The sequence below is a fragment of the Berghia stephanieae genome, chromosome 1, assembly GCF_034508935.2.
Source record: "Berghia stephanieae isolate SIO BIC M18660-M18661 chromosome 1, UCSD_Bste_1.3, whole genome shotgun sequence".
Taxonomy (NCBI): domain Eukaryota; kingdom Metazoa; phylum Mollusca; class Gastropoda; order Nudibranchia; family Aeolidiidae; genus Berghia; species Berghia stephanieae.
In genome coordinates this window covers 52,969,127-52,996,996 of record NC_088360.1, presented here as the reverse complement: position 1 = coordinate 52,996,996, position 27,870 = coordinate 52,969,127, and the positions used below count along the sequence as shown (strand labels likewise).

General features: G+C 35.4%; 2 protein-coding genes across 2 annotated transcripts; both read right to left on the bottom strand.

Moving 5' to 3' along the window:
* Positions 1 to 2,728: 2,728 nt before the first annotated feature.
* LOC144972280 (uncharacterized) lies at positions 2,729 to 20,429 on the bottom strand. Its single transcript, XM_078913402.1, has 8 exons — positions 20,031 to 20,429; positions 18,552 to 18,625; positions 16,315 to 16,380; positions 14,450 to 14,849; positions 13,126 to 13,207; positions 10,832 to 10,978; positions 3,785 to 3,874; positions 2,729 to 2,813 (listed from the first exon to the last, which is right to left on the bottom strand). The coding sequence occupies exons 1-8, from the start codon at positions 20,266 to 20,268 to the stop codon at positions 2,729 to 2,731; spliced, it is 1,182 nt and encodes a 393-aa protein (XP_078769528.1). The 5' UTR covers positions 20,269 to 20,429.
* A 193-nt stretch (positions 20,430 to 20,622) lies between these two features.
* Positions 20,623 to 23,843, bottom strand: LOC144972218 (uncharacterized). The gene is made up of 4 exons (XM_078913283.1): positions 23,655 to 23,843; positions 22,366 to 22,504; positions 21,132 to 21,175; positions 20,623 to 20,790 (listed from the first exon to the last, which is right to left on the bottom strand). The coding sequence occupies exons 1-4, from the start codon at positions 23,772 to 23,774 to the stop codon at positions 20,623 to 20,625; spliced, it is 471 nt and encodes a 156-aa protein (XP_078769409.1). The 5' UTR covers positions 23,775 to 23,843.
* Positions 23,844 to 27,870: the final 4,027 nt, after the last annotated feature.

The window sequence follows — 27,870 nt, the reverse complement described above, 5'->3', positions numbered from 1 at the left end:
GGGTGGTAGGGGGTTGAGGGCGCAAAAGACACATCTGCTGGGCACAAGCACTGTACTGCCAACGTGTATATCGATACCCTCCTAATAACATACAAAGAGACGATTTACAGTGGAAAAATCATCCCCCATTATAGGATCCCAGACTGGGCCAAGGCAAAACCAAGCAATATAATTACCAGTCAAGTCCAAAAGTAGAATGGAAGTGAAAACAGTCGTTGCGGAAGTAAAAACATGATGTCTTGAGATTATAGGGGTTTTTAAGAGGTTGATTTATTATTTTATGCTGCTGGTTCCAACAGTGTGCTGATCATTCATGATTTCATGTTGAATTTTGAGAAGGAAATATTGACTTTACCAAAAATTTAAGATGATTTTTTAATTCAGCAGGTCCGGTTTCCTATACAGTAGAACATGAAAGTAACGTACTCGGAAATAGCGAGAACTCGGAAATAGCGAGTAAAATCTAAATACCCGTTTTTTTCTCTTATTTGAGTCAATAAAATTAGCACGAAAGTAGCGAGTATGAAAAATAGGTCAACTCGGAAATAACGAGCATTTCCTGCCCCAGCCTAGGACTTCGAACGAAGTAAAGCAAAACAACAGACAAGGGCGATTTAAATATTTTTAGCCTAGCTTCTTTCCTTTTCTTATTTTTGTTACGAGCAATAGTACTTAGCAGCATCGGTCAGCGAGTAGCATTCGTTAACGAGTATCATTCGTTAACGAACGACACGATCAGCGAGAGAGGGGAGCGTGGAACCATCATTTCAGTGGGTCAGTGATTGATTATGAAGTCCTAGAGTGCTTGCTTACCTCATCAAACATGCCTAGTGCATACAAACACTTGCACACACACACACACACACGACATCTTGATGGAAATGGAAGGGGTGGGTTTTAGGGGTGGATCAACTTCAACCCGTGGCCATCATTACGTAGTTAACGAAGGCCGTGTTCAACCCCGCCCCACCTCACTTTTTCCACACACAGTCATTTGCACGCATGCGCGGCACACACACACAAACACACACATACACACACATTGTCTTTCCATCTTTTTGTACGGCCGAGTGACCTTTCCTGGCAACTCGGGAATAGCGAGAACTCGGAAATAGCGAGTAATCGGGAGTGGACCCGTCGAACTCGCTATTTCCGAGTTCTACTGTACTGTATGATAATTTTCTTCTATCTTCATTATTTTGAGAGATATTTAATTTTTATACATTTTGCTCGTGATTATAGCTATTTTTCTGCCAACAGGCAAAATTGCATGTTTCCTGATGTTCACCTATTTATTTTTCAAAGACCATTTGAAGAAAATCTCTGAAAAAAATTGAATCTCTTCCCTGGAGTACTCTCTACCCATTGACGTGCATTACATGTCATTTTGTATGATCATTATGTTAATATAGTATGTGGAATATGCTATTTCGTCATGCTGGAGGCCAAAACATTTACTTTTGCGAGTGTTTTGGGGAATTTTCAACAGACTGTAGATTTTGTCTGGTTCAAATCTTGTTATATTTTATTTACCTAGTCACTCTGCTTTAATTTTTGTTTATCACAAGTATGATGAAACTTTTTAGTGGTTAGTTACATGACGTCAAAGTTAGAACATTTTATTACATCAATTGGCAACAAAAAAAATTCTAAGGTCTTGAAAAATGAATTTGCTCTCAATTTCTTATTTATGTATGGATTTTCAAAATTTAAAAAGTGTTTTCCATGACTATCAGAATGCTTTATGAACATAGTAAGCAAAGTCAATTTTAAATATTTTTAAATTGTCTCTTGTGGTACCTACTATAAGCTCTCTCTTTTGGGAGATAATAGCAAATACAAACTGTCTAGTTTCTTTTGTAAATGATTACTAAATACATTTAAAAAAAATTAAAATGTGAAATTTTTAAATACAGAGTTATGAATGTATCTCAGAGAAGGCTGCTAAACCTCCCAAGTTTTCTCTCTTTTCCAAGGAGACTTTAACAAGGACAGCCTTGATTGCTGGTCATAAGGGATGATTTTCCCTGATTTGTTGACAAGCAAGTTGTTAGTTAACTAAATTTAAAATAAGTTTATAAAACCATTTCAAATTTTAGGTTTGAAAAAAAAAAACCCAAAAAAAAACACAATAACATTTTATTTCTGTCACATTGATTAAACAAATGAGAAGTTTTACTTAATGAATGCTCTTAGCTACCCGGAGGGACAAGGGAAATTTTCAATGAGCTGTTTTACACAGCAAGTTATATGGGACAGTGTATGAACTCAGAGTAAAAGTTGGTGGTCATGGGATTGAAACATTGTGTTAAGAAGTAAGTGCTCCAGTTTAAATATTTTTATTCAATGGGAATTTTAAGAAAAGGACTTTTTAGATAAATTGGAATTAGCTCATTAGAAGCCGCCACAGTCCATGTTTAAACGCTTTCAATCTCTTGGAATTCAAGTAAAAGACATGATATGTTGGAATCTGCCTTTTAGATACAAACATATTTAGTTGTTTATAAAAATTATGATTGAAAATTATCAAAAAATCAATACAAGAAAAAGAATCCCTCATTGAAAAAAAATCGGTCTTAAATTATGAATGATGAAACAAATGCTATGGTAAAATAGCATTCTAATTAAAAGCTGATTCATACCATTAAACTATTGAGTTGTATATTCTGAAATAAATTGAAAAGGGAAACCGAAAAGCATATTTACTTGAGCAGGAAAACGTATAAAATTATAATGAACAGTTTCCAGTCACTTTTGAAAGCTTTCTATCCAAAACTTGTTGAAGCTCTTGTGAACAAAGTTTTGCTTGCTCTCTGAATTGAAATAAAGAGAAATAAAAGGTAGATTTTAGAGCCTTGTATAAGAAAAGGAAAAACAAGCAGCAAATCCACAAAACATGGAATTGTTTGGGTTTTTGTTGTTTTTTTTTTTGTTATTTTTTACTCAACTTACACAATTATTATTATTAAACTTTCGACTCTCATTCAAAGATATGAAAAAGTGTGTATGAAACAGTGCCAGACAAAAATGGAAAGAAGAAAAAAACATTTGAAAAAATATCCTAACTTGTCACTCTGCTTTCATTCAATCAACTGAAGCCTTCAACATTCTCTTAGCAGTTAGCCTGGCTTTCAGTTGGCTGCCATTGATTAAATACATCTTATTTCAAGAGGTGAAAAAAAAGAGTCCCTGGGCTATTGAGCAAGAGTTTATCTGTAAGTTTTTGTATCACTAAATAGGAAGTAAGATGCGCTTTGGTTAGAATATTACCCCATCACATCTGGGGAAACAGATGGCCCAGAGAGCATTGGACGTTCAGCTTTGAATTTCATCTTGTTTCAAATAAAAAATAAATCAAGAATTGAACCGGCATTTTGGGAGATATGCAGGTTCCTCAACTCTTTTTTACCATTTTAAAATTCAAAGCAGTTTCAAAGGAAAATTTGTTTTAGGAACCTGTGCCAGAAGGGGGTAAGGGATGAGCGAAACTTTTGGCAAGAGATAGAATGACTACAAAGATATATAAAGTAAAGAAAATGAAGCTGTTTGTGACATCTTTCTGTTTAAAGAAAACATGATCAAGGAAACCATACCGAAATATACTTGCACAAACATATCTTTATTTATCCCTTGTTAAATAGTGATTGGATCTTTGTAAACTTTCTGATTTCTTGCAAAGAAGTTCAAAATTTATCGTTTAAAAACAAAAAAAAAAAAAAAGAAAAGAAAAGAAAGAGTAAAAAAGTGCTTTTAATTAATTTATCTATTTAATTCTGTTCTTTACCTGTAAATATGTTGCTGCTCGTGAGACATTTCCCTCCATGTCTGACCCATCATCTTACTGATTTGAGCTGTATGGACGCCAGGATTATCTCTAATGGAATAGAAATTATAAGATTTTAAGATTTATGGAAATGGTAGAATGGAAAAGCAGCAAATCAAAACAATATCCCCTACTAGATATGGGAGCAAGCCAAACATGTGGGCAGTCACTTGTGAGGAGGAGCTAGAGATAAGAAAAATGAACATAAACCTTTGGTGATGCCACAAACTCTCGAAAAGATACAAGTTAGGAAAACAAGAAATCATTTGTAGACTCATGTCGAACAAGGTCAAGTAAAGTAGAGGCTCAAAAGCAGTAAAACGAGCCCAACAGAGTTGAAAAAAGATGTATTATGAAAGATATGATATCTTACATTGACAAACTTGTATGTGAGGCAGAAAAGGCTGCTTGTAAAAGAAATTTGAAAGCACTCTATGAATTCATGTGGAAACTGTCGGGAAGATACACATCGATAAACTAATTAAAGACACAGAAGGAAAAACTCTATCTACACCAAAAGAACAGTTAAATTGATGGATTGAACATTTTTTTAAACATTTAAATCATCAAATGCCAGACAACCCTCCAATTATGCCACCTGCAAATTCTGTTCTACTTATCAATTGTGAGAAACCAAGCAAAGCAGAGATTTTTTTTAAAAAGGCCATCAAGAAACTAAAATGTGGTAAGGCAGCTGGTCTAGACAATATACCGTCTGGAGCAATAAAAGCTGAAATTGTTACTTAAACTGTAATGCCCTACTACTTCTATGGCAAGGAAAGAAGACTTAAGTACCAAAAGACTCGAAGGAGAGCCCTGTTATAAAGCCACAAAAGAAAGAGTATTTACAAGACCACAAAAACTACATAGAATAATGCTGCTATCTATCTCTGGAAAAGTTCTCAAAAGGATTCTTCTTTAAAGAAATAGATCAAGCAAGATTCAGACAAGACAGATAGTGCACTGATCACATTGCAACTTTGCGCATCATTATAGAACAGACACTGGAGTAGAAAACATCACTGAACATAAACTTTATTGACAATGAGAAAGCCTTTGATAGCCTTGACCAAAATGTATATGGAAATTCTAAGTAACTATCCCTACAAGATTAATTCTTTAATCCAAAACACTTACTGTGGAATGGCATGTAGAGTCTTACATAATAATAATAATAATACATGACATTTATAACGCGCATTTTCATCACTGGGTGATGCTCAATGCGCGAAACAATAATACAGTGACATTATGATACAAATGAAACATTATACAAACTACATCAACATAATATTATCATTATACAGCAATGTAATAACTAAACATAAAGTCATTAATACAAGATATGTTATAATACATCCACATGCTATGTCAAATACGGAAATAATATAAAATAATGATATAATAACATAAACTAAATTAACATTAATATTGGGGTCAAATTACAAAGATGCATTAATCAAGATGTGTTTTAACAAAGAGATGGTGTTTTAACTTTGATTTAAATATTGATAAGGACTGCGCTTCTCTTATTCTTTTAGGAAGAGAGTTCCAGATGGAAGGTCCGACGTGACTGAACGATCTGCCGCCGTAAAATTTATATTTATATTTATTTGTAACAATTAATTTTGTAGAATCTAGTGCAGAACGTAGACTCCTCGTTGGCTTATACGTTTCTAAAAATTCAGTAATATACAATGGTGCTTGATCATTAAGGCACTTATAGCACAATACTGCTAGTTTGAATTCGATTCTCACTTTAACTGGTAACCAATGCAGCTCATACAAAAGTGGCAACGAGTAGGATGTTATCTTCTTTCTTAAAATCAATTTAGCAGCCGCATTCTGGATACTTTGAAGGCGTGATATTTTATCGTTGCTTACATTCGAGATTAACGAATTACAGTAATCTATTTTAGATAGTATGAAAGATGTTATTAGTTTGCATGTTACTTCTCTTGTTAGGAAAGGTCTAACTGAAGCAATTCTTTTTAATCCTATTGTCAAACTTCTACATAGAGAATCAAACTGTGCCTGCATAGTCATATGTTGATCTAGCATTACCCCGAGGTTTTTCACACACGTTGAGAGGTTAATTGTGCACCCATTTATATTTAGAGTAAACTTCAGAAAATCATCTTTCAAAACACTTTTTCTACCACACACCATCACCTCTGTCTTTTCATTATTCAGCTTTAACTTGTTAATTTCCATCCAGCATTTAACATCTCTAATACAGTCTTAAACACGGGTAATCAATGATGGGATATTACTAGGGATATCGCTTACATAGATCTGAGTGTCATCAGCATAGAAATGATACATTAATTTATTTTTAACAATAATATCCGAAAGAGGTTGAGTATAAAGAGTAAAAATAACAGGACCAAGGACAGACCCCTGCGGAACGCCGTAATTTAGAGGAAATGTTTCTGATACTGCGCCATCGATCAGAACCGACTGAGATCTTGATGTTAGGTATGATTTAAACCAACTAAGCGCAGTGTCTCTTATTCCAAAAGTAATTTCTAATCGTTTAATAAGTATCTCGTGATCAATGGTGTCAAATGCGGCCGAAAGGTCCAACATAGTCAATAAACAGACATGATTTTTGTCAATACTATTAAGAATATCAGTGCATACTTTTAAAAGGGCAGTTTCAGTGCTATGATGTGATTTATAGGCAGATTGGAAATTTTCACTTAAATTATTTAGATGGATATGATACAAAAGTCGTTTTAACACAATGCGTTCAAGCACTTTGGATAGATATGGAAGGTTGGAGACAGGTCTGTAATTTTTCAGTTCGTTTACATTTAGATCGGACTTCTTTAATAGTGGTTTAACAATGGCACGTTTAAACGAGTCAGGGACACTACCTGAGACCAACGAATTATTTATAAGTTCAGTTATTGTTGGTAACAGTTCTTCAATACAAGCCTTAAGAATACTAGTTGGGATGGGGTCTACTAAGTCACAATATTTTGATGGGCTATCTAAAATGGCTGACTTCACTTCATCCTCAGTGGCTGGATCGAAAACATGTAGTGGCGTTCCATGGAATGGTCCAAAGCTCGGTGACGATGATGATGATGTATTGTCTAAGTTTTCCCTAATGGATTTTATCTTGCCGTGGAAATAGTTGGCAAAATTTTGAGCTAGTTCGGTGTTATTTCTAGACGCTGGAAGGGGTGTGGATTTCTTACTGCCAAGAAGGTCGTTTGCGGTGGAAAACAGTTCTTTGCAAGATGTAATGCTTTGAAATTTTTCGTTGTAATGGGCCTTTTTTGCGCGTGTGATGGGTTATAAAGAGCCGACTTAGCTGCTTTGTATATATCCTTAAATACCGTTAGGCCACTCTTTCGCCATTTCCTTTCAGCCTGTCTCTTTTTTCTCTTTAATTCCTTTATCTCGGAATTGAACCATCGCGAGTGTGGTCGATTCGATACGACACGACATTGCGGCGGTGCCTCACGGTCAATAATAGATCGCAATACTTTGTTGAAGTCGTTTATATTTTTAACCTCATTTATGACGTCACGAATGCTATCTTGTAAACCACTGATATCAATTTGTCTATAATTCCTTGTTGTTATGTTTCGTTTCGGGAGATCAACTTTCTTTAATGCGATATCCACAAATAAAACTTTGTGATCGGATATCGCTAGGTCAACAACTTCGGTCTTTCTTATTCTATTACTTGACACAGGGGAGATGACCCAATCAATGATGTTGCCGGCCTGGTGTGTTGTCTCGGTGATGTGCTGGTGTAAATCGTTGTCGTGTAGGATTTTCTTGATTTTGGTGACTGTCGGAGAAGTGGAATTAAAATGTATGTTGAAATCTCCAATAAAAATATATGGTGAACTTTTAAGGTTGAAGTCTAAGATATCATTTTGAAATTCAGCTACAAACTTAGTATTGGATGTATTCGGCGGTCGATAGATAGTAATGATGGAGAAAGTGGCAGAGTCGGATTGGAAGGAAAGGCATGCAGATTCGTAGTTTTCTCTTGTAAGAGGAGTGAAAGTGGTGTTGGTGATAGCAAGACTATAAATAAAGGCAATACCACCCCCTTTTCTCCCAGGTCGTGGTAGCGATTTCCAGGTATGCGTATTGGTTCAGGCGGTGATAATGTAGTGGTCATCCTGTTTACCCTGAAGCCAGGTTTCCGTAATGCACAATATATCAATATGACGATCTATAATTAGGTCATGGATCTCGTGACATTTGTTTTTTATGGATCTTGCGTTTATGTGGACGAGACAGAGGGGTGGCCTGTTGTTGATGATGGTTAAAAGATTGCGCGGTCTTTTTGACGCTTTTTAAAATTTCGCTGTATGTCTACGTGCGTTTGAGTAAACAGGAATGTTATAAGACGGGCTGAGTTCTTTTTTAGTGATTTCGGTTAGTGGTGGTGATGGTGATGATGATGATGGTAGCGACATAGGTGAGGGAATAGTGGTAAGAGGGCGGCTTGTTGTTGAGTTGGTCCTGTTGGTACTGTTGGCGGTGATGGTGTGGATGGTAGTGGTGGTGGTGGTGGTGTGTGTGTCGATACATAGTGACAGCAATCAGAAAGTTTGGAAGTTAAAACTGGAGTTTGCCAGTGTTGCTCCATTACTTTTTATTATTGCCATTGATTGGATACTGGGGACTCCAACAGCATACAAAGAACACCATGGTAACAACTTGAAGTAATTGATTTTGCAGACGACGTTGCATTGATTTAAGACACACATCAACAGATGCAAAAGAAAACTGAGACCTAGCTGTAACATCATCAAGAGTTAGTCTTAACATAAATAAAAACAAAAATAATTTTTTAAAGAATAGGACAACAAAAATACAGTAAAGACTTCAAATGAAACCCTAGAAGACTTTCTGATATCTGGACAGTGTGGTAGATACAAATGGAGTCATGAACATTAAAATTGTATTAACTCTTTAAGATTCAACCCGACAAAAATCGACAACGGCATAATATTCATGGGCGGGGTAGTCAAGACTGGCCTCAGTAAGTAAAATCCAATCGTTGTGAAGGAAATGACAGGCCCTGTCACTGCCGCAGGGTGTTTTCAGCTTTGATTTTTATAAATTTGCCGACAGAAAAGAAAATACGTTTCAGAAATTGCGATTTAAATCCTATTTTATTTGCGGGTGAAAATCATTGACATTGCACTTTGTTTGGTAAAAATCGGTAAAAAATTACGACTTTGGTGATGAAAAATGACTTTAAAGACCATTATTGTAAACTTTTAAAAATATTATGAATAATTTATAACTCCCTTATTTGTGGGTCGATTTTGTCATTCGAGGTATCAATTTTATTGTAATAAAGAGATAGGAACTTCAGAGTTATTTTTTCTGATGCATAATTATTACTTTGTAATTTTAGCACCAAGAAAAATAGTCGGTAAATAAATTTGTTACACCTCTTTGATAGACCGCCGGGGTCCGTTCGTGTAGAATTGTGAATCAAGCATCTCAAAGTCTTCGACCAATCACAGGCTATCTATCCAGCTGGCCGAAGCAAAGACGCTTCTCCCCGTCGATGTATTACTCTATTGTTATGCAAGGAATATAACACCTATTGGAGTAGGCCTAAAAGCTAAAATCTAAAAGTAAAAAATATAATGCTGAGGAATTTGAAAGTCACATTGCTGAAATCAGCTTGAAAAAAGAAGTACATTGGTCTTTGTTTCATAAAAATCGGTTGAAAACCAACTGTTTTACGAATAAATTTGATTTTAAAAATTGCTTTTGTTTATTTTAGCTTTTTTTAGCAACTTTTTTATTTATCGGCCGATTTTCTTGATTTTTATATCATTCTTTATATCTCAAAGAGACGAGATCAGTGCTATACTTTGTTTGTTTCAAATGTAACTAGAACCTAATTTGGCTTTTTTACCTATCGACGATGCCTGGATAATTAATTCAACAACGTGGCGATGTGACGCAACTATTCCATGGCCGTCTTCCACTGCATCGACGATGATTCAATTCATTGTTGACTGCTGTTGACACGTGAGCTGCCACGACGACCAATCGTTGAAGGGTCAAGATGTTCAGTAGCCAATCGTTCTTCGGTCAAAAAACTTATGAACTCACGAGAACAAAAGTTTGAAATTTGGTGATGGACGGACCTATGAAATCGTTTCTGGGCGGAGTTTAGCCATGAGTGACCGTAGAAAACGAAAAGGCGACTACAGATATCAAAGAGTAGGCTTATATCATCAAAGGATGTCTACATGATTGACATGGCCATATAGAGAACTCATTATCTACTCCCCCAAAAAGAATCTGAACACGAGAGGGTTAAGAATGGGTAAAGCCTGTACTGACTGAAGAAAATTCGGAAATCAAAAGACATTGATCTCAACAAAACTAAGAATCTTTAAATACTAATGTTACTAATGTAAAGTCTGTATTACTGTATGGATCATAAACGTGGAGGACAACTAAAGGCATCACCAACAATTTACAGACTTTTGTAAACAAATGTCTAAGAATGATTTTGGGCATCAGGTGGACGGTAAAGTTAGAAATTAATATCTTTGGGAAGCTGTCAACCAATAACCTATAAATATACAAATCAGAAAGAGGAAGTGGGGTTGGATAGACCATACATTTAGAAAACCTGTCAGCAACATCACAAGACAGGCTCTGACATGAAATCTCCAAGGAGGTAGAAGACCAGGGAGGCCCAGAAATAGTTGATGACGAAGCAAGGTTGAGTAATCAAGGAGAGGCGGTTACACATGGAAGCAGGTGGAAAAGATAGCCCATAGAAGAGTCATATGGCGAAGCATCATTGATGGCCTATTCTCCAACTGAGGTTAAGGGCTTAAGTCAAGTCGAGTATATACTTCTGCCTTATGATGCTTTCGTAACCTCAACTTGAAATGAACACACTTTAACTCCTAAAAAATATCAAACTACCTAAAGTTCATAGTACAAAACCAAATATAAATTGTTGTTTATGAACATTCCTGTTATTATTCCAACCTTATATATTTTCTTCGGTGAGCTTGACTGTACATCATAAAGCCATTCAACCACGATGATTTTCGAAGGTCAAGTTTAGAGGCATTTGTTAAGTGGGAGGCTTCCTGTAGAACCTTAGTTCTTATTCTCATCAAAGCTTCTTTTGGGCTGAAATAATGAAAGTATTTGTTAGGTATCAAAACTATTTCTGCAAATACTACTGATAGATGTGAAAAGATGATTGAAAAAAAAATGTGAGGAGGGAGTGAAGTAACAGTAAATAAAATAAATCATCCTGTCAACCTCCAATAAATCATTATGTCTTAATGAAAAATTTATAATGAAGAAATTGTATGAAGCAAACTGCAAACAAATTATTGGTCATCCATTTCCAAAGAACATGACTGAATTTGAACTGCTGATCAATATATTGCGTCTTTCCATGCTAGATTGTTGCAGTTTCTTATTGGCTAATGCATCAAATGAAAATATACTTTCTTCGGGTAGTAATAATACCTTGTGAATGTGCGTTTAAATTCAACTCCCCCTTCACACACACACATACACACACACACACACACACACACTCTCTCTCTACTCCGTCCTTCTGATTTTTGAAACTCCTTTCCCTTTTATTTTAGATGTGTGGTCTCTTTTGGGGTATAAAGTCTGCCATTAAATTTTATCATATACAGATTCTAACTTCATGATTTCATCCATGTCTGGTAGCTATTATTACTGGCTAAAGTGTATTACGAATGCCATTATTATTGTCAATTTTTTAATTAAAAAAAAATAATGAACAACATACTACTCTCAAATAATATAATTGTTATAATAATGTTATAGTATATACTCTCAAACCAATGCAAAATAATATCCATTACAATGTTATAACGAGCCCATAAATGCATCCGGATATCAGACTGCAAACATGTTTAATATTTGAAGAAAAGAATTCTACATTTTAATAAAGAGTACTGCATTAGACTGCTATTCTTCATTTCACACACCAGAATCCTATATAAACTTAATGTGTCTAAAAAATAGAAATAACTAATACAAGTAGGTACCACAATAGACATCATTGTGGCAGAAGAAGAAAAAATTTGTATATTTTGCGTCAAGCATTGGGAAAATGACTAATTTTAAACCGGGTCTTTCAACCATTAATAGCTCGGCTTTCGAAAAACATACAGAGTTAAATTTGGTATCATCTCAAAGAGAAAGGTTTCAACTTTATTCCTATTCCACTTTACACAATAAAAAATGGGCATTAAAGGTTTTAAAAATTCCATTCAAATCTTTACAGCAGAGGAAAAAAACGGACATATTATTGATATAAAATTTAACCTAGTCTGTCTAAAAGACAAACATCTAATCTCTATTTGTACCAGCTTGTTTTAATGAGGATTGTTTTATGGTCAAGGTTTTGCATTTTTAAAAAGCCCACCAAATTCTTGTTTTCAGCTTTGGGGTGCAATCAGATTTTTTACACCTTTTTGGAAGTTTGTAACAGCACACAAATTGCTATGAGAATAAGATCTCAAATTATTGACAAAACAGAATAAAGTTCACAAAAAGCACATCAACATTGTATTGAAATACTATCATAATTTATGTTTTAGATAGTTTAAAACAAGAATATACACAATAATATATTGTTATATCAATTGACAACTCAGGTCGGTAAGTGGGTATATCTTAATGATGAAACAGTCTAAAACCCTAAATATTTCGGTTTTCATTAACCTGTAATTTGATATGACCTCAAAATGCAGGCTGAGTAAAATTAAAATGTTGCATTATCAAAACTCATTCGTTGCCTGAATAGGGTAACCGCAACAAGAGTCACACACTAGCATTGCTTGTCATTGATGTGAGTGTAGAAGATGGAGGACAGAGAAGCAGTGATAAATAAACGGAATGCAACTTTGTTATGTTTCTTAATGCAGTGGAAAGTATGGATTTGGTGGGTTTTAATGATTAGTGGAATTAACTTCTGCCAAAATGTAGCATATGCCATCTTTAGTGCATCAACCTGTACAGAGAGAGAGAGAGAGAGAGAGAGAGAGAGAGAGAGAGAGAGAGAGAGAGAGAGAGAGAGAGAGAGAGAGAGAGAAAGAATAGAGTAACCAACATCTAATACTTCTCCTTGGACAAGGATGTACTCATTATTTAAAACAAACATCCTCTATTCTCTGTAAGGATTTTTTTAACTTGGAATTTCAGCCTTAAACCTTAACCTACTAAATCCATTAGTTGTGGTAACATTGTTACATTCCAGCTTTTTTAGTATATGTAATATACCCAACCTCTCTTCCTTTTCCTCATTCAAATGGTCTTTTTCTTCTACTGATGACTCTATCTCCATGAAGTTGCTAGCCATTGGTATACCTGAAAATGGGAAAGTAATCATTCCAGTTTATTAAACAATGACCTATGTTGCATAAAATGTTTTTTAACACACTGTGTAACACAAATCATTCATAATCATTTCGGTATTAAATTGTGTGTCACTGATCATTAATAATAAGACAGGTTTGGCAACATAAAAACAGTTTCAAAGTCATTCTCTGATGTATTTATAGTTGGAACTTGTCAAGAGTCAACTTCTTATAAACAGTCGAAATGGGGTACAATGGGATTAACAGGACTTTCAGAAATTCTGTGAAGCTACATCCTATTTCATCCAAGTATGGATTAATTACAAGACGAAACATTGTGTCCATACCACAGATTCATTTCATTCATTCATTATTCATTAATCCCATGATCTGATGATCGTCGGGGCGATATAAGGGATGCAGATCTCAAAGCTTTCCACTATTCTTCTCTATTGTTGGCCTTCTCCAAGAGTTCCTTCATCTTCATTCCTGTCCATTCCTTGATATTGTCCATCCAAACTTTTCTTTGTCTTCCTCTTCTTCTTCCCCTTTCAAGGGTATCCTCCATCACCGTTCTGCACAAAACTTCATGCGAAACCATGAATTTCCTTCCTCTAACTGTGGTGATGAGGGGTTCCAGCTGTCCTGCATGATCTTGCATTTCTTTCAGTATGTCTTTATTGGTTCTGCGTTCTGTATATGGCACCCGCAGGAGGTTTCAATAACTTTTCATCTCAAAAGCAGAGATTCTGCGCTCTAATTCCACAGTTATTGTCCATACCACGCAACCGTATAGTAAAATGGAAAGTACCAGTGATTTGTACAGTTTAGTTTTTATTTTGAAACTGATTGGACTTTTCCATATTTTCTCGTTAGTGTTGATGTTAACATTCCTATTCTTGCCTTAATCTCAGTTGTACTGGTACCATCCCTGGAAAGCAGAACACCCAAGTATTTAAATGTTGACACTTCCTTATAATGGATCGTAACATTTTAAAAAGGGAGATGATTGACCAGAAAAGAAATTTACTAAAATAGTAAAGATACATTTGACTTACTTCCTTTCAAGGATTCCAGCCATAGTCAGGACCCAACCAGTCTAAATTCAGGAAATGAACAAAACCACATCAATTGAAAGGTATACGCTTAAAGGATGAGGTTATCCTATTAGATCAGGGTTGGGGAGGTGGGGGGGGGGGCACCCCTTGACAATGGTTGTTGGTAAATACAAAAGTTTTGGAAACAATATTACCTGAGCTATCCTCAACCATACAGAAGGCATCATTGTCATATGAAGGTATATTTATAACATCTGTAAATGGATGTCTCCTAGGAGTCGATTGCTTCCTCTTATTGTTTGAGCTTGGAACAACCTGACAGTCTTCATACTCAATCTCTCCCTTTGCATTGTCCTTACTAAGAGTTATATGTGATGATACAATTTCCATGGAGGAAAAAGGCTTTCCATATAAGAAAGTTTTGTGCGACTCTTGAGAATTGCTAAGGTCAAGCGAGTCAGTTCTCTTCCGTTTAATTGAGGTCTGTGGTAGAACTTGGTCAGGGGAAACAAGATCAGCACAAGAAAACTCATGTGTAGGTTCCTCATGAAAATCAGGATCTGGTTTGATGCCCAAGTGTTCAGCCATCCTCACCTTAAGACAAAGAAAAAAGAGTGCATGATTACTATAGTAGTGGTGGTAGAAATGATGAGGTGGTGGTGATTGTAGTAGTGTTGCTGGGAGTGATGAGGTGGTGGTGGTTGTATTAGTGGTGGTAGGGATGATGTTGTGGCGGTGGTGGTTGTAGACGTGGTGATAGGAATGGCGATGTGGTGTTGGATGTAGTAGTTGTGATAGGGATGATAGAGTAGTGATGTTTCTAGCAGGGTTGGTAGGAATGATGATAAAGTGGTTTTGGTTGTAGCAGTGGTGATAGGTGATATAGTACTGTTTGTAGTAGTGGTGGTGGGAATGATGATGATGTGGTTGTTGTAGTGGTGGCAAGGATGATGATGATGATGTGTTGGATATAGTCATTGTGGTGGTAGGGATAATGCTACATTTATAATTTATTGTGAACACTGGAGTCAAATAAGGTTGTATCCTCTCACCCATTTTCTTTTCTTTGGCCATTGACTGGCTGATATGAAACACTGCCAACAGACATAAATGAGGAATACAATGAGGTCTTATATCAACACTTAAGGATTTTGACAACTCAGGTGACATTGGACTACTCTCCCATAGATTTCAGGATATATGCCAGAAGACACAGTTTGCACACGGCAGCAAGTTCAGTTGGACTAAAAGTAAGCAATAGAAAGACTCAACACATCAATCAAAGATCCAGTGCTTATTGATGGAAATCATCTGGAAGATATTTAAAAATTCACGTACTTGGGAAGTAAACTGACAACAGATGGTGACTGAAACAAAGAGATCAAAACCAGAAGGCAAACCAGACATTTGCTTCCCTTGAACAAATTTGGAAAGCAACGGGATTGTATTCCAGCACTAAAATCAAGATTTTTAAGAGTAATGTCCTGAGCTTTTTGCTCTATGGATCAGAATGTTGTCTAGCTGCGTCAAGAGACCCCATTGGATTCCATTGTTTTTTGCTTCTGTGGTGGATTTCATGATCCAGTCTATTGCTAACAAGAAGAGCAATGGTGACAGAAGTCATCCCAGTCTTATCCAAGTCTTGACTTCAAAACAGTGAGACAGCTACCCTCTATGAAATATCCTTCATGTCATGCCTTTATATGTGTTTTTGATTATTGTGGTGATTTTGTCGGTGATGCTGTAGTGTTTAAGTAAGGAGTTTCCATACAGTTTCTGTGTCCAGGCTATCGAACACTTTTTACAAAGGCAATGAAATTTAGGTAAAATGGTGAATTCCATGCAATTGATTGTTCTATTATAATTCTAAGGGTGATTGCACAGCAATATGTCAAACTAAAAATTGAGAACTGTCTGAAGTGCATGACAACAGCTTTTCCATTTCAGATGCTGAAGTCTGTACTCTTATGTTGAACAAATTATGAACGTTTATTCAATAAATATTCACTATAAAAAGTATATACTAGATTTAATAAATAATTAGCATTATTATAGATACCTGAATGGATTTATCTGGACTTCCAAGCCATTCAACTTCTGAGCTTTCCAACTCTAATGCACCGTCCTGGAAAAAGACAATAGAAATATGATAGCAATGACTATCCTGCACAAATCTTTGGGCCTCTTTTTCACTCACGAAGTGCCCAAATTCGCGGCAAAATATGGGACGAAGCCGTTTCGTATATGCTATTTTTAAAAATTAATTACGACGCTGTTTATGACTAAAAGTTGGCAAACAGTTATAAAAGAGGTCATTTTAGATTATGTCAAGCGACAAAACTCGTGCGATTACCAGAAGACCGTTAAAAATAGATTTTTACTCTTTGGAGTAAAATATTTCTAAAACTACCGGGTGTGGAGGTTTTGTAGCTGACAAGGTAATACATGAACATTTCTTCTTTTTAGTTGTAAAATTTCATATGAATATGACGAGTACTTTTCCCGTATTTTACAAAACACCATCCTAATTTGCACTTCATTCGTAAAAGACAAAGCCATTTTGCCCCCCTACAGCCCGAGAATCACAATATGAGTTCAAAACGATTTGGCACCAAACTGAGCGGCTGAGCGGGTCGTGGCAAAGCGCTTTCTGATTGGTTGACCTCGTTTTAAAGTTCATGACTAGTCAAAATGTCTGCGCAGTCTCACTGGCAGAGGGGTGTTTATCGTCTGCCATTGCGTTTGGGTTCAATAAACAGCTGATAATTTGACTGTTTAATTTACAAGAATTTAAGAAATTATAATGCTAAAAGTTTTTGACTGCAGTATGATCTACAATCTCAGCATGGCTTTAATTATTGTGTTCCAGTCACGTTCCACCAGTAACCTTTGTCCCCTTGTCCAATTTCTCTTTTCCTTCTATATTTCTTTCGTTTATTCTCTCTCTCTCTCTCTCTCTCTTTCTCTCTCTCTCCATCTCTCTCTCTCTGTGTGTATGTGTGTGTTATATACTCATTTCTTAATATATTTCACTGTGTGTGTGTGTGTTATACTCATTTCTCTCTCTCACTCTCTGTGTGTGTGTGTGTGTGTGTGTGTGTTATATACCATCCAGTTCTAAAATTAAATGTTTTCATCGTATTCTCTATCAAATTTGCTATAAAATTGCCAAGTTTCAACCTTTAAATCCACTTATTACGCAAGATACAACCAAAGGTCGAAAAAAAATTGCCAAAAAAGCGTCCCAGATTTTCGCGTTTTTTTCCTCTTTGCGGGTCATCCAAATAAATGACACCTTTGAAACTGCATAACTTGTTTATTTATGAATGGATTTTCAAAATTCAAAAACATTTTTATTCAGTGGAGATAGGGCTTTGATTTTAGACCAAAAGAATTCTCAAAAAGAGAAAAAAAACATTTTTCATAGTCATTGCTAAATATGAAAAAATGTAATTGTAATTTATTTTACATTGACCAATGACTTCCATTGTTCATAAAGAAAAAATAATTAAACAAGTCTAGTGAGTTTTTCTTATAATCAATGGGATCTCACACATTTGACGTCATTTAATTTTTTTTTTTTTTTGTAATATAATGACACACCATTTCTTTTAAATTCGCTTTTTGAGGAGTTGGAATATTTTATCTCTTCTATATAATTATCTTTATTCGTTATTTCTCACACCCCCATAAATTCCATTTTCATCCATAGCCCTATTTTATCCATTGCCATTACACTATGTCCATATTCTTAATATACAACAATGATTCTCCAATTTAATTGTTTTTAATAACAATGGTAATAATTTAAATAAAACAAATTATACATTTGGAACAATCGTTTGTCTCCAATATCCATAAATGCTACTGGATAGAATTGAATCAACCTTTATATTTAATTAATTAATAAATCTTGACAGGTTAGGGGGATTCAAAAATCAGCATGTCCTCTATTTAACTTAACATTTATGTATCTGATACATAACTTCAGTTTGTTGGTAAATAGATAAATGTCTAATCTAACTTCATAGTCCAGTCTACTTCGCTAAAAAATAATATGCGCATCAAAATAGCTTTGATGATATTCATTTTTAGGTTATATGGACACATCTTGTTTTAAGTCCTCTGTTATTAAATGGAACCATTACATACACATTTGTGATGCTTTTCATGAATGGCACTAAAATTAGAATCTGATTTTTAAAAATGAGTGGTTATAAGAATGTTTTTCTTAATCCCTAGCGAGCATGCATAAAAACAGAGACTGCAGTATTGTACAATCTCAATTACTCTCACCTCAAAAGATGATGTTGGGGCATGGAAAAGGGTTTGGTCAAAAGATGAATTCCCAAATAAAGAATCAAAATGATCTGTTGAATACATAAGGTGGAACAATAAATGAAGTTAAAATGGTGGAATAATTTAATTTAAAAAATCTTATGAAACGAATGATCATTTTAAGGCTATAAATCTATTCAAAACAAAAGAAAGTCCTTCAGTCCTTCAGAGCCATTCGGCCCTTGGAGCCGGAGTTTATCCCGGTTTCTATAGCGTGAAACGGACAATAGCAACTGCTTGCTATCCTTTGAATAGGATGCTAGTCTTTCACAAAGTACTTTCTATCAGATCTAACAGACCTAGCTACCCAATCACTGCGGGGTGACTGTGGGGTCAGAAAAATTTCGATTGCACCCGAGATTGGTCTCAGTCCCTTTTGCATATGAAGCGAGTGCTTTACCAACTGAGCTATTGGGACCCCCAAAACAAAAGAAACTAAAATTGCTACGGTCTTACCCCTGGATAATGATTGGCCAAGACCAGAAAATTATGTCATTATCCAGGGGTGTCGTTATTCCAGGATGTTCAAGATGGCGGGAAAAGGGGCCGTGGTGAGACCTGTGAGATTAACGATGCCCAGACCTGTGCCTGTTATAAGACACGGCCCAACCACAGAATGTGTATTTTTCCTCTTGACAAAGGTTTTACCAGTTACACTTTCACTCTCTGATGTGTTAATGTTTTGATTGTAAATAATGCTCAGTCGACTTGTCACAGGCTACTCGTCCTGTGTTAAAAGGTCATTTTCATAACATTTGCCACAAAATTACTTCATCACTAAGTTAGTTTGAAAAACCAATGACAAAACTCATTTTCATAAGTAGGACATCTCATTGACAGGAAAAGAAAAGTTTTTTATTGGCTAAGAGGACGAGATGATGTTGGCCAGAAAAGAGGTTGCCTCTTAGGATAGATTTTTTGTATCATGTGTCCAAGTCAACTGCCGAATATTGCTATATATATGTCGCTAGACAAGGGGTTTTACTAAAATGTATGTTGTTATTTGGGGTTTTTTCATTACTAAAAACATATAGGAAAAAAATCATGACAAGAGGGTCAATGTCGCTATCCAGGGGTTATCATTATTCAGGAGTGTCATTATCCAGAGGTTACATTGCATTACACAACTACAAGGAAATATGGGTAATAAGTTATTAAACAATGACCTTTGGATAGCAAATAAGAATTAAAATCAATTTACAGTTGAGCACATATAATATTGCAAAGCTTCCAACTTATCCGAAATGGAAAAGTAAAATAATATAACTAATTAAATATATCAATCCAATAATAACAACAACAACAACAATAATAATAATAATAATAATAATAATAATAATAATAATAATAATAATAATAATAATAATAATAATAATAATAATAATAATAATAATAATAATAATAATAATTATAATAATAATAATAAATTCAGAGCACCTTGTGTTGTAAAGACTTCAATTTTTTCTGGACCAAATAGAAGCCAATCCATGTTAACTCCATCTCTAGCATTGTCCTCTCTGTCACATGACTCTATCTTGATGGAAATGTCGGAGGCCTGGCTGCCTTCAGCCTGACTTGTAAGCAATGAGCTGCCAGAGACTAGAAGAGATTCTTGACTGAGATTGTCTGTTGTTGAATCAATTGTGGGAGAGGAGAGTTTAAGCCGTCTGGACATTGATAATGTGCTAACTTGACTGTCTCTCTGGAGAGAAAAAAAAACATACACAGTTGAACTTTTCAATTATGGGCTCAAAATAAAAGTTATGACAGATCATCAGACCTATAAATGCCGGAAAACAGAATAGTTTGACCTTTTTTTTCAAACTAAAATTTCCTTTTTACACCACTCTCAATTGCGTGTAGGTCAGCAAAACAGTCGACAAAATCTTCTGGCACTTAGAAATTGAAGTAAACAAAGTAAGATTGCAAAGAAAATGTCAATGTGAACCTGACAATCAAAAGTTGACTGTAAATGTAAACAAAAGCCCTTTTCTAGTACTTTGGCTTGACTGTACAACTACAGTTTCATTCATCGTAATATAACTACAACTATACCATTGTCAAGAAAATGGCGTGTCCAGCTTTTGTAGAAGCCTACGAATAGAACAGATATTCTTAAGACTCGCAGATTCAACTTGCATGAGGGAAGCCTAAACTTGCAGTTGCAGAGCTGGATGATAGACGATGGGTTGCCACACTAATAACAGCACATTAGGATCAGAGATGAGACATAGCAATAGCATAAAATTGGAATGAAATTTAAAAATAACATTTGATCAGATCCACAACAAACCATGCTTGAAATTTAGTCTTAATACTTTTGAGAGACAAGGTAAGAGCCATGCTGTCATTATTATAACATTCGATAAAGGAATTCTTTAAATGATGTCCTAATCCAATTAAGACAACATTAGAATCTCAAAAATGTAACTTCATTAAAATAATTCATTTCATAAATTTGCTAAATTTAAATTAAAAACTCATAAATGACGAAACAATTCTATTTGTTTCTTTTAAATAAAAAAAATAAAGCCTCACACTGTCCTCTGAGTTGATTAGTTGATGCTGTCTGCAACGAGTATCTGAAATAAAATTACATGAGAAGATTGTTAACATTCAATCCTTGCTCTTTTTTATATATTAAAAAATTTACATATGTCATATACTGAGTTTTTCGTAAACACAGTTTGTTATCTCTGTAATTTTTACTGTTAAATGATTTGTATATCTGTTAATTTTAAAAAACTTACCTTACTTTAAAACCTTATTGTTGAAAACTATTTGAATAAATATTTTAAATAATTTTTTCTCGTTCACTGCTGAAATTGGGCACAAATGACCCAAATTCTTTGGGTCATCAGACATATGTTCTCTACCTTAATTGAATTCTTGCACCCAACATCAAACAGTTGAAAAAGAGCAAGCAGACTCGCTATAAACAATCTGCAAACTTCTTTGGATCAAGGTTGGGAATTCACCGAGCTGTGACGGCATACAGATGTAGAACTGAATGGTTTGTTTTTTTTATTTCATCATGTTTCTTCAGACCTCACAACATTACTTCCTTTGTGACATCATTGCGATAAAATATCAAATTATTTTATAAAAGTTAAAATTGAGTTTGAATAAAGACACGTTAAGGAGTACTTTCACATATAAATTTTATGTCTGAATATAATAACTAAGCTGCCACAGGTCCTGATTGGCTCTCGTATCAATTTTCAATAAGGTTTTTAAAAATAACTGTTACCTAACGGGGAGTCACTAGATTTTACTGTCCTTTCCAAGCTTAACCTTATCTTAACAGTTCCTTTTTCATACTAAAAAAAATATATATATATATATAAATGAATAAGTTATCAGGAAATAAAGCTATAAAATGAGGTAATTTTTATTTTTTTTTAATAGTTGTTGTTCAGATTTTTTTTGTGTGTGTTTTATTTTTTTGCTTTTCTTGTTTTCTTTTTTATATTAGATTGAATTTATAAACTGCTTGAACACTTCAAAATTTGGAAAAAGTGTTTGGAACTTTTCTTTTTTATGGAAAGGTTGTGTGAATGCGGAGTGGCAGGGGGAGACAAAGTTCAAAAAGTTGCAGTTTAAAATTTGTATGAAAGATCCTGAAAAGTTTCCTGAAACAGATTTTAAGATTTTAAAAATTGATTTTACAAAGTCGCATGGAGATATTCTTACAATCTAAAAATTGATGCTACCATCCAAATAAGTTGTAATATCAATTTTGATTTGCCACCCTCTAAAATTTGATTCTTACTTGAAAAGTTTGAATCTTTAACTCCATGAGTCAAAAGATGGTTTGCAGAATCAGACTGGACGTTCAATTTATTACTCAGATGTTTAATGGAATTCTCCAAGTAAGCAATATAGCTGATTATGCGCTGCATCATCACAACCTATGGAAAAATAAATTAGGAAATAAATTTCAATATAATTCAAATGATTAATATCAAACTATACTATGGTCACTTTCTTTGATTGATCCATTCCTGGCCCATCTTCTGTCTCCAATTAAATTTCATTTTGCATATTCCTTTTTTATGTCTGAAATTCTTTTTTTTTAAATTACGTCCTTCACTGCAACATCATTTGATATTGTTGCTTAGGCATCCCATGAAGGAATATAAAGTGAGTTATTTTTATTATTGACATATTTCAGATTTGAATAACAAGAGAGCTATGTAAGATTTCATCAATTGCTTGCTACCGTTTTGATGTATCACTGATCTATCACAAAGTACTTTTGCCCATTCTAATAGACCCAGCCACCCATTACAGTGGGTCTACTGTATTCATAACTATTTACCATTTACCATTACCAGTCCCTTTTGCTTGTGAGGTGAGCTATTGGGACCCAATCCAATCCAATCCATGCTGTTGCAGCTTCAACATTTAAGTGGTGTGGGGTAATATCAGGTTATGGTTCTGTATTACAATCTTTATTGCCTCCGTACTTCTATGACAGAAGTGTTTTCTATTGGGAAGTAATTTTTCGTAATTTTGAGTCGTTAGGGAGGGTATTTCATAACCTTATTATACTTAGAAGGAAAAAAAATGAAGGCCAATAACAGAATTCCTTTTTTGGGTTGTTTTTTTGTTTTGTAGTCTTTAATTGGTATAGTAGTTTGTCCAAGTATACCTTTAAAGAAGATCGTCAGTTTTTGTTTGCTCCATCTCTCTCTCTTGGTGTTATCCAGTTGTTCTCAGCCATCATGTTTATCAAACTTTTACTGTTTTTCCATAAATTGGAGTCAGAGTAAAATTTAACCCCATCTTCAAAGGGTTAAAAACATAACAAATTAGTCTTTGGTACACAAAGTGAGGAACCAGATGATAGCTGGATCAAATTTGGGTCTGGAAGAAGGATTATTCAACATACTTAGCAATCTGGTAATAGAGCATTTAGCTCTAAAGAGAGTTAAGTACTGTGAGCAGGGGTACTGTTGTCATAATAAATATAGTTTTAAAAGTAAACGTGAAGTTTTTCTTCATTTATAATATCTAAGACAAGATCTTTATTCCGAACACAAAATAACATGACAATACCTTTGTTTCTTTCCCCTCCTCAGTGAAACCTGGGACAATTCTGCAAATCAAGTAAAGCTGTTCATTAAGACAATGGTGACGCAACCTGGGAAAAAATAATGAACAGATATTGAAAGTCATCTTTAATAAATGATTTGAGTATAATGATGTTTTAATAGAATATTAACAAGGATTCATATCAATAATATATTTGGCCATTATAGTATATAAGAAATTAAGTTTTGTGCATAATGTAGTAAAATTTTTTCCAATATTTAAGCTATTGAATGCATAACAATGATGCTGTGTGTGTCAAGCGAGCACTTGCAATTTGTACTTGTTGCTTTGTTACTTTATTTTACTATTACAATGCATAAAAAGTGTATCGAAATGAAGATGTTTCTGGAAGAGAGGTAAACATTACATTTACATATTTTCAAAGCTACTTTATCTAAAATGGGTACAAAAAGGAAAGTACAAATACCTTTCATTAATTCTGTGTTTTTCCATGAGGACTTTGACAGTGTTAGGACTTTTATTCTTGTAGCAATGATTTGTCCTCCTCAAAGGAGTTGTGTGAAAGCACTGAGTCTCCAGTTTTGTTGGTAATTCAAGAGATGCCTTGGAATAATTTTTATCAAAATATATGTTGGGCACGATTGAGAAGTGATAAATAGTTTACCAATAGACAATAATAACCTGACATTTGAGACCACCAAGGAGACGCTCGAAAAAAATAAAAACTGTTATATTCAACATTTATAGAAAAGAAGAAATAATTATGCAATATAATATATTGGATTATGATTATTTCAAGCTCTAAACCTTTCCTCAGTCAACAACAACAAAAATTATATCAATATAGATGATAAAAATTTCGGACTGTCCAATCCTATCCAATATTTTAAGATGCACAAGACATTCCTTTATTATGCTAAGTTATTTACAGTTCCAAATAGGGTAACATTAAAACAACGTAAACTATTAATAAAACAGTGATAGTGTCTCTCTTAAAGATTCTGGGGATAAGCCGTTGACAACTGTGTTTGGCAATGTGTTCCAGTCACCAATGGTCTGAGGAAAGAAGCTAAACTTATATGCATCAGTGTTTGTATATGGTTTGTAAATTTCCTGCTGTGGTTGTCTCTTGTTGAATAGGTATTTTGTTGCAGCCTGAAATAAGATGGGATTGTTATTGATGTGCTGTGCCCGTTTATGATTTTATATTTTTGTGAAAGTCTTGCTTCTTTTCTTCTTGTATGAAAGCGCTTCCATTGTGGCTAATCTAGTGCATTTGAGACGCAGCCTTCCTCCCTCAACCTGCAACCTGAAGCAAAACGAGCTCTTTTTTAAAAACTTTTTTCAATTTTGGTAAGGTGAGTTTTCGTATGTGAATCCCGTGTGGTGTGTGCTTATTCTAAAATTGGTCTTACAAAGGAATCATATGCCTGCAATTTTATATTTTGTGGCATTGGTATAGATTTTGTGTAACGAACCCGAGTGTTCTTTGGCCTTAACTGTCAAAAGACTCACATGTTTATTCCATTTCAGGTTATTTTGGATTTTGATGCCCAGGTATTTGATGTTATCTACATACTACACGACTTAGCAAGTGTCCTTGCATCTCGTAGTTGTGGTGGTGGGGTTTCTGTTTGCAATACTTGGCACTTAGAAGGATGGAATTTCATTTGCCATTTTCCAGCCCATTGTGATAATGAGTCAATGTCACATTGTAATGATTTTGAATCTTCAGAGTTAGATATTTTTTGGAAGATGAGGCTACCGTATACAAAGGGTCTTCGTTGAGTTTCATGCGGGGGGGGGGGGGGGGCAGGATTGGATTATTTTGATCAGTACTGATCCGCAACCCATTCCAGCTTGTATCAGGGTCCACGTAGGGGCATTCTTCCCCGTCCGCCTCCTGGGCAATGGTTGGAGTATTCCGAAAGGAACTTTCTAACCGGCTGATGACACGAGTTTCTATGTGAGGTGACGGATGAAGGGAGGAATCAACCACCGTGGCCAGATTGTCCTAGTTCACGCAATAAGCTGTGCTAGCCCCATGATGCTGGTGGGGTGAAGGGAAACTGCCACTCTACAAAGATACCCTCCTGGACTCCCAGCCTAGACACCATTAATGGGTGGACAGAGCTCGTAGCCTTGGAAAGCAGTCTGCCTAGGAGAAGGAAAACTCCAACTTCAAACCACCACTGCCTTGTGGATCTGGGAAGATGAAAGGCTATGGAATCACATCCAGAGAATAAAGAACCGCTGAAGTCGGAGTCACAAAGCCGAAAGGCGCAAATAGTCTGGAGAGGGAAACCAACCCAAAAATTAATGTGACACGCATCCTCCTCACAATGATGGACAACAAAACTGCTGGACGATATGGCGCGAAGTCTGGGGATTCCTGCCGGACGGACCTAGCGTCGAGCCCTGATAAACAGGGTTCACCCAAGCGATCTGGTGGTACCTTGCCCTCCTGCTGTGAAACCAGGGTAGGAGATGCAAGGTTACGGACTACTGGAACTATCAAATTGCTACAATGGAATGCAGAAGGGATACAACATAAAAAGACTGCCCTCTCCAAGTTTCTTCAGGATGAGAAGATAGATATTGCCTGCATTCAGAAGACACACCTCACAGAAAACATTAGGTGTTCAATAAGGGGATATCAACATTTTAGGAAAGACAGAAAAGAACGGCACAAAGGTGGAGTAATCATCTTCGTCAGAAATGACATAGCGACAAATGAAATAACGACAGATGAATCTGTTGAAATATTGGCTGTAAAAATTACCAAAAACAAATTGCAATACACAATATATAACTGTTACAGCCCACCATCAGAGAATCTGCCAATTGAAAACATAAGAAGTGAAGAAGAACAGTTCATTGTTGTGGGAGACTTCAATAGCCACTCCCCAAGCTGGGGATACAATGACTTAGACAGAAAAGGTGAAACTCTTGAAAATTGGCTTACAGACAGTAAGCTTCAAATTGTCAGAAATGAAGATGACCCAGATACATACTTCTCAAGAGCATGGAAGACAACATCAACTCCAGACCTAACTCTCATATCTGAAGATCTCACCGGAAAAGTCAGTAAACAGGTAAAGGAACAACTGGCAGGAAGTGATCATCGTCCCATTCTGGTTGAAATAACTGAAGAATATGCAAAAGACAGAAAGGCACCACCTCCGAGATGGAATTATAAAAAAGCAGACTGGACTCTGTTTTCAAAGTTGACTGATAGTTATACAAAAGAGATAAACTGTAAAACAAGGAATGTGGAAAAATCAGCCAAAGCATTCACAAAATCAATCATGAAAGCTGCAAAAGAATCAATCCCCAGAGGATCAAGAAAGGACTACTGTCCAGGATGGACTGAAAAATTAGGAAGTCTCAACAGCCTAGTCACCGAACACAGAAAAAAAGCAGAGAGAGAGCCAAATGATGAGAATATGGAAATTTACAAAGAGGCTGAAACAACTTTCAGGAAAGAAACAATAAAAGCAAAACAGGAAGCATGGCATGAAAAAACCAGACAACTTGCCCTACGACAGAGACGGAAGAAAGTTATGGAACCTAACCAAAGCTCTAAGTGGACAAGAAAACAGATATGCTGCACCATCAGTAGAAGATACAGGGGAGGATTCTCAACAAAAAACAAGCAGCAAACTGTTTTATGAAGCAGTACTCAAGTGTTGGAAGTATACAGATTAGAAAAGAACGAAAACGAGAAGTCCACAAAGAATTGAGAAAACAAAAGGATACACCCAAAGAATCCACAGATGATGCCATGTTCAGTTCGATTAAAAAAGAAGAAGTAGAAATTGCCTTGAAATCTCTAAAAACGAACAAATCACCAGGTCCAGATGATGTTACTAATGACATGTTGAAACACCTAGGAACCCTCACAAAGAGCAAATGAAACAACTGTTCAATGCAAGTTGGAAACAGGTTAAACTTCCGCTCAAATGGAAACAGGCAACCATGATACCAATAAAGAAGGATGGCAAGCCAAAAAATAAACCCGAAAGCTACCGACCAATAAGTTTGACAAGTTGCTTGGGCAAACTGATGGAGAGAATTGTTAATCGCCGTCTCCAATGGTATTTAGAAAGCAATAAGTTGATATCAGATAAACAGGCTGGTTTCAGACAATTTCGCTGCACAGAGGACCAGATAACATACATCTCGCAGTTGATCGAAAATGGTTACCAAGAAAAAAAAC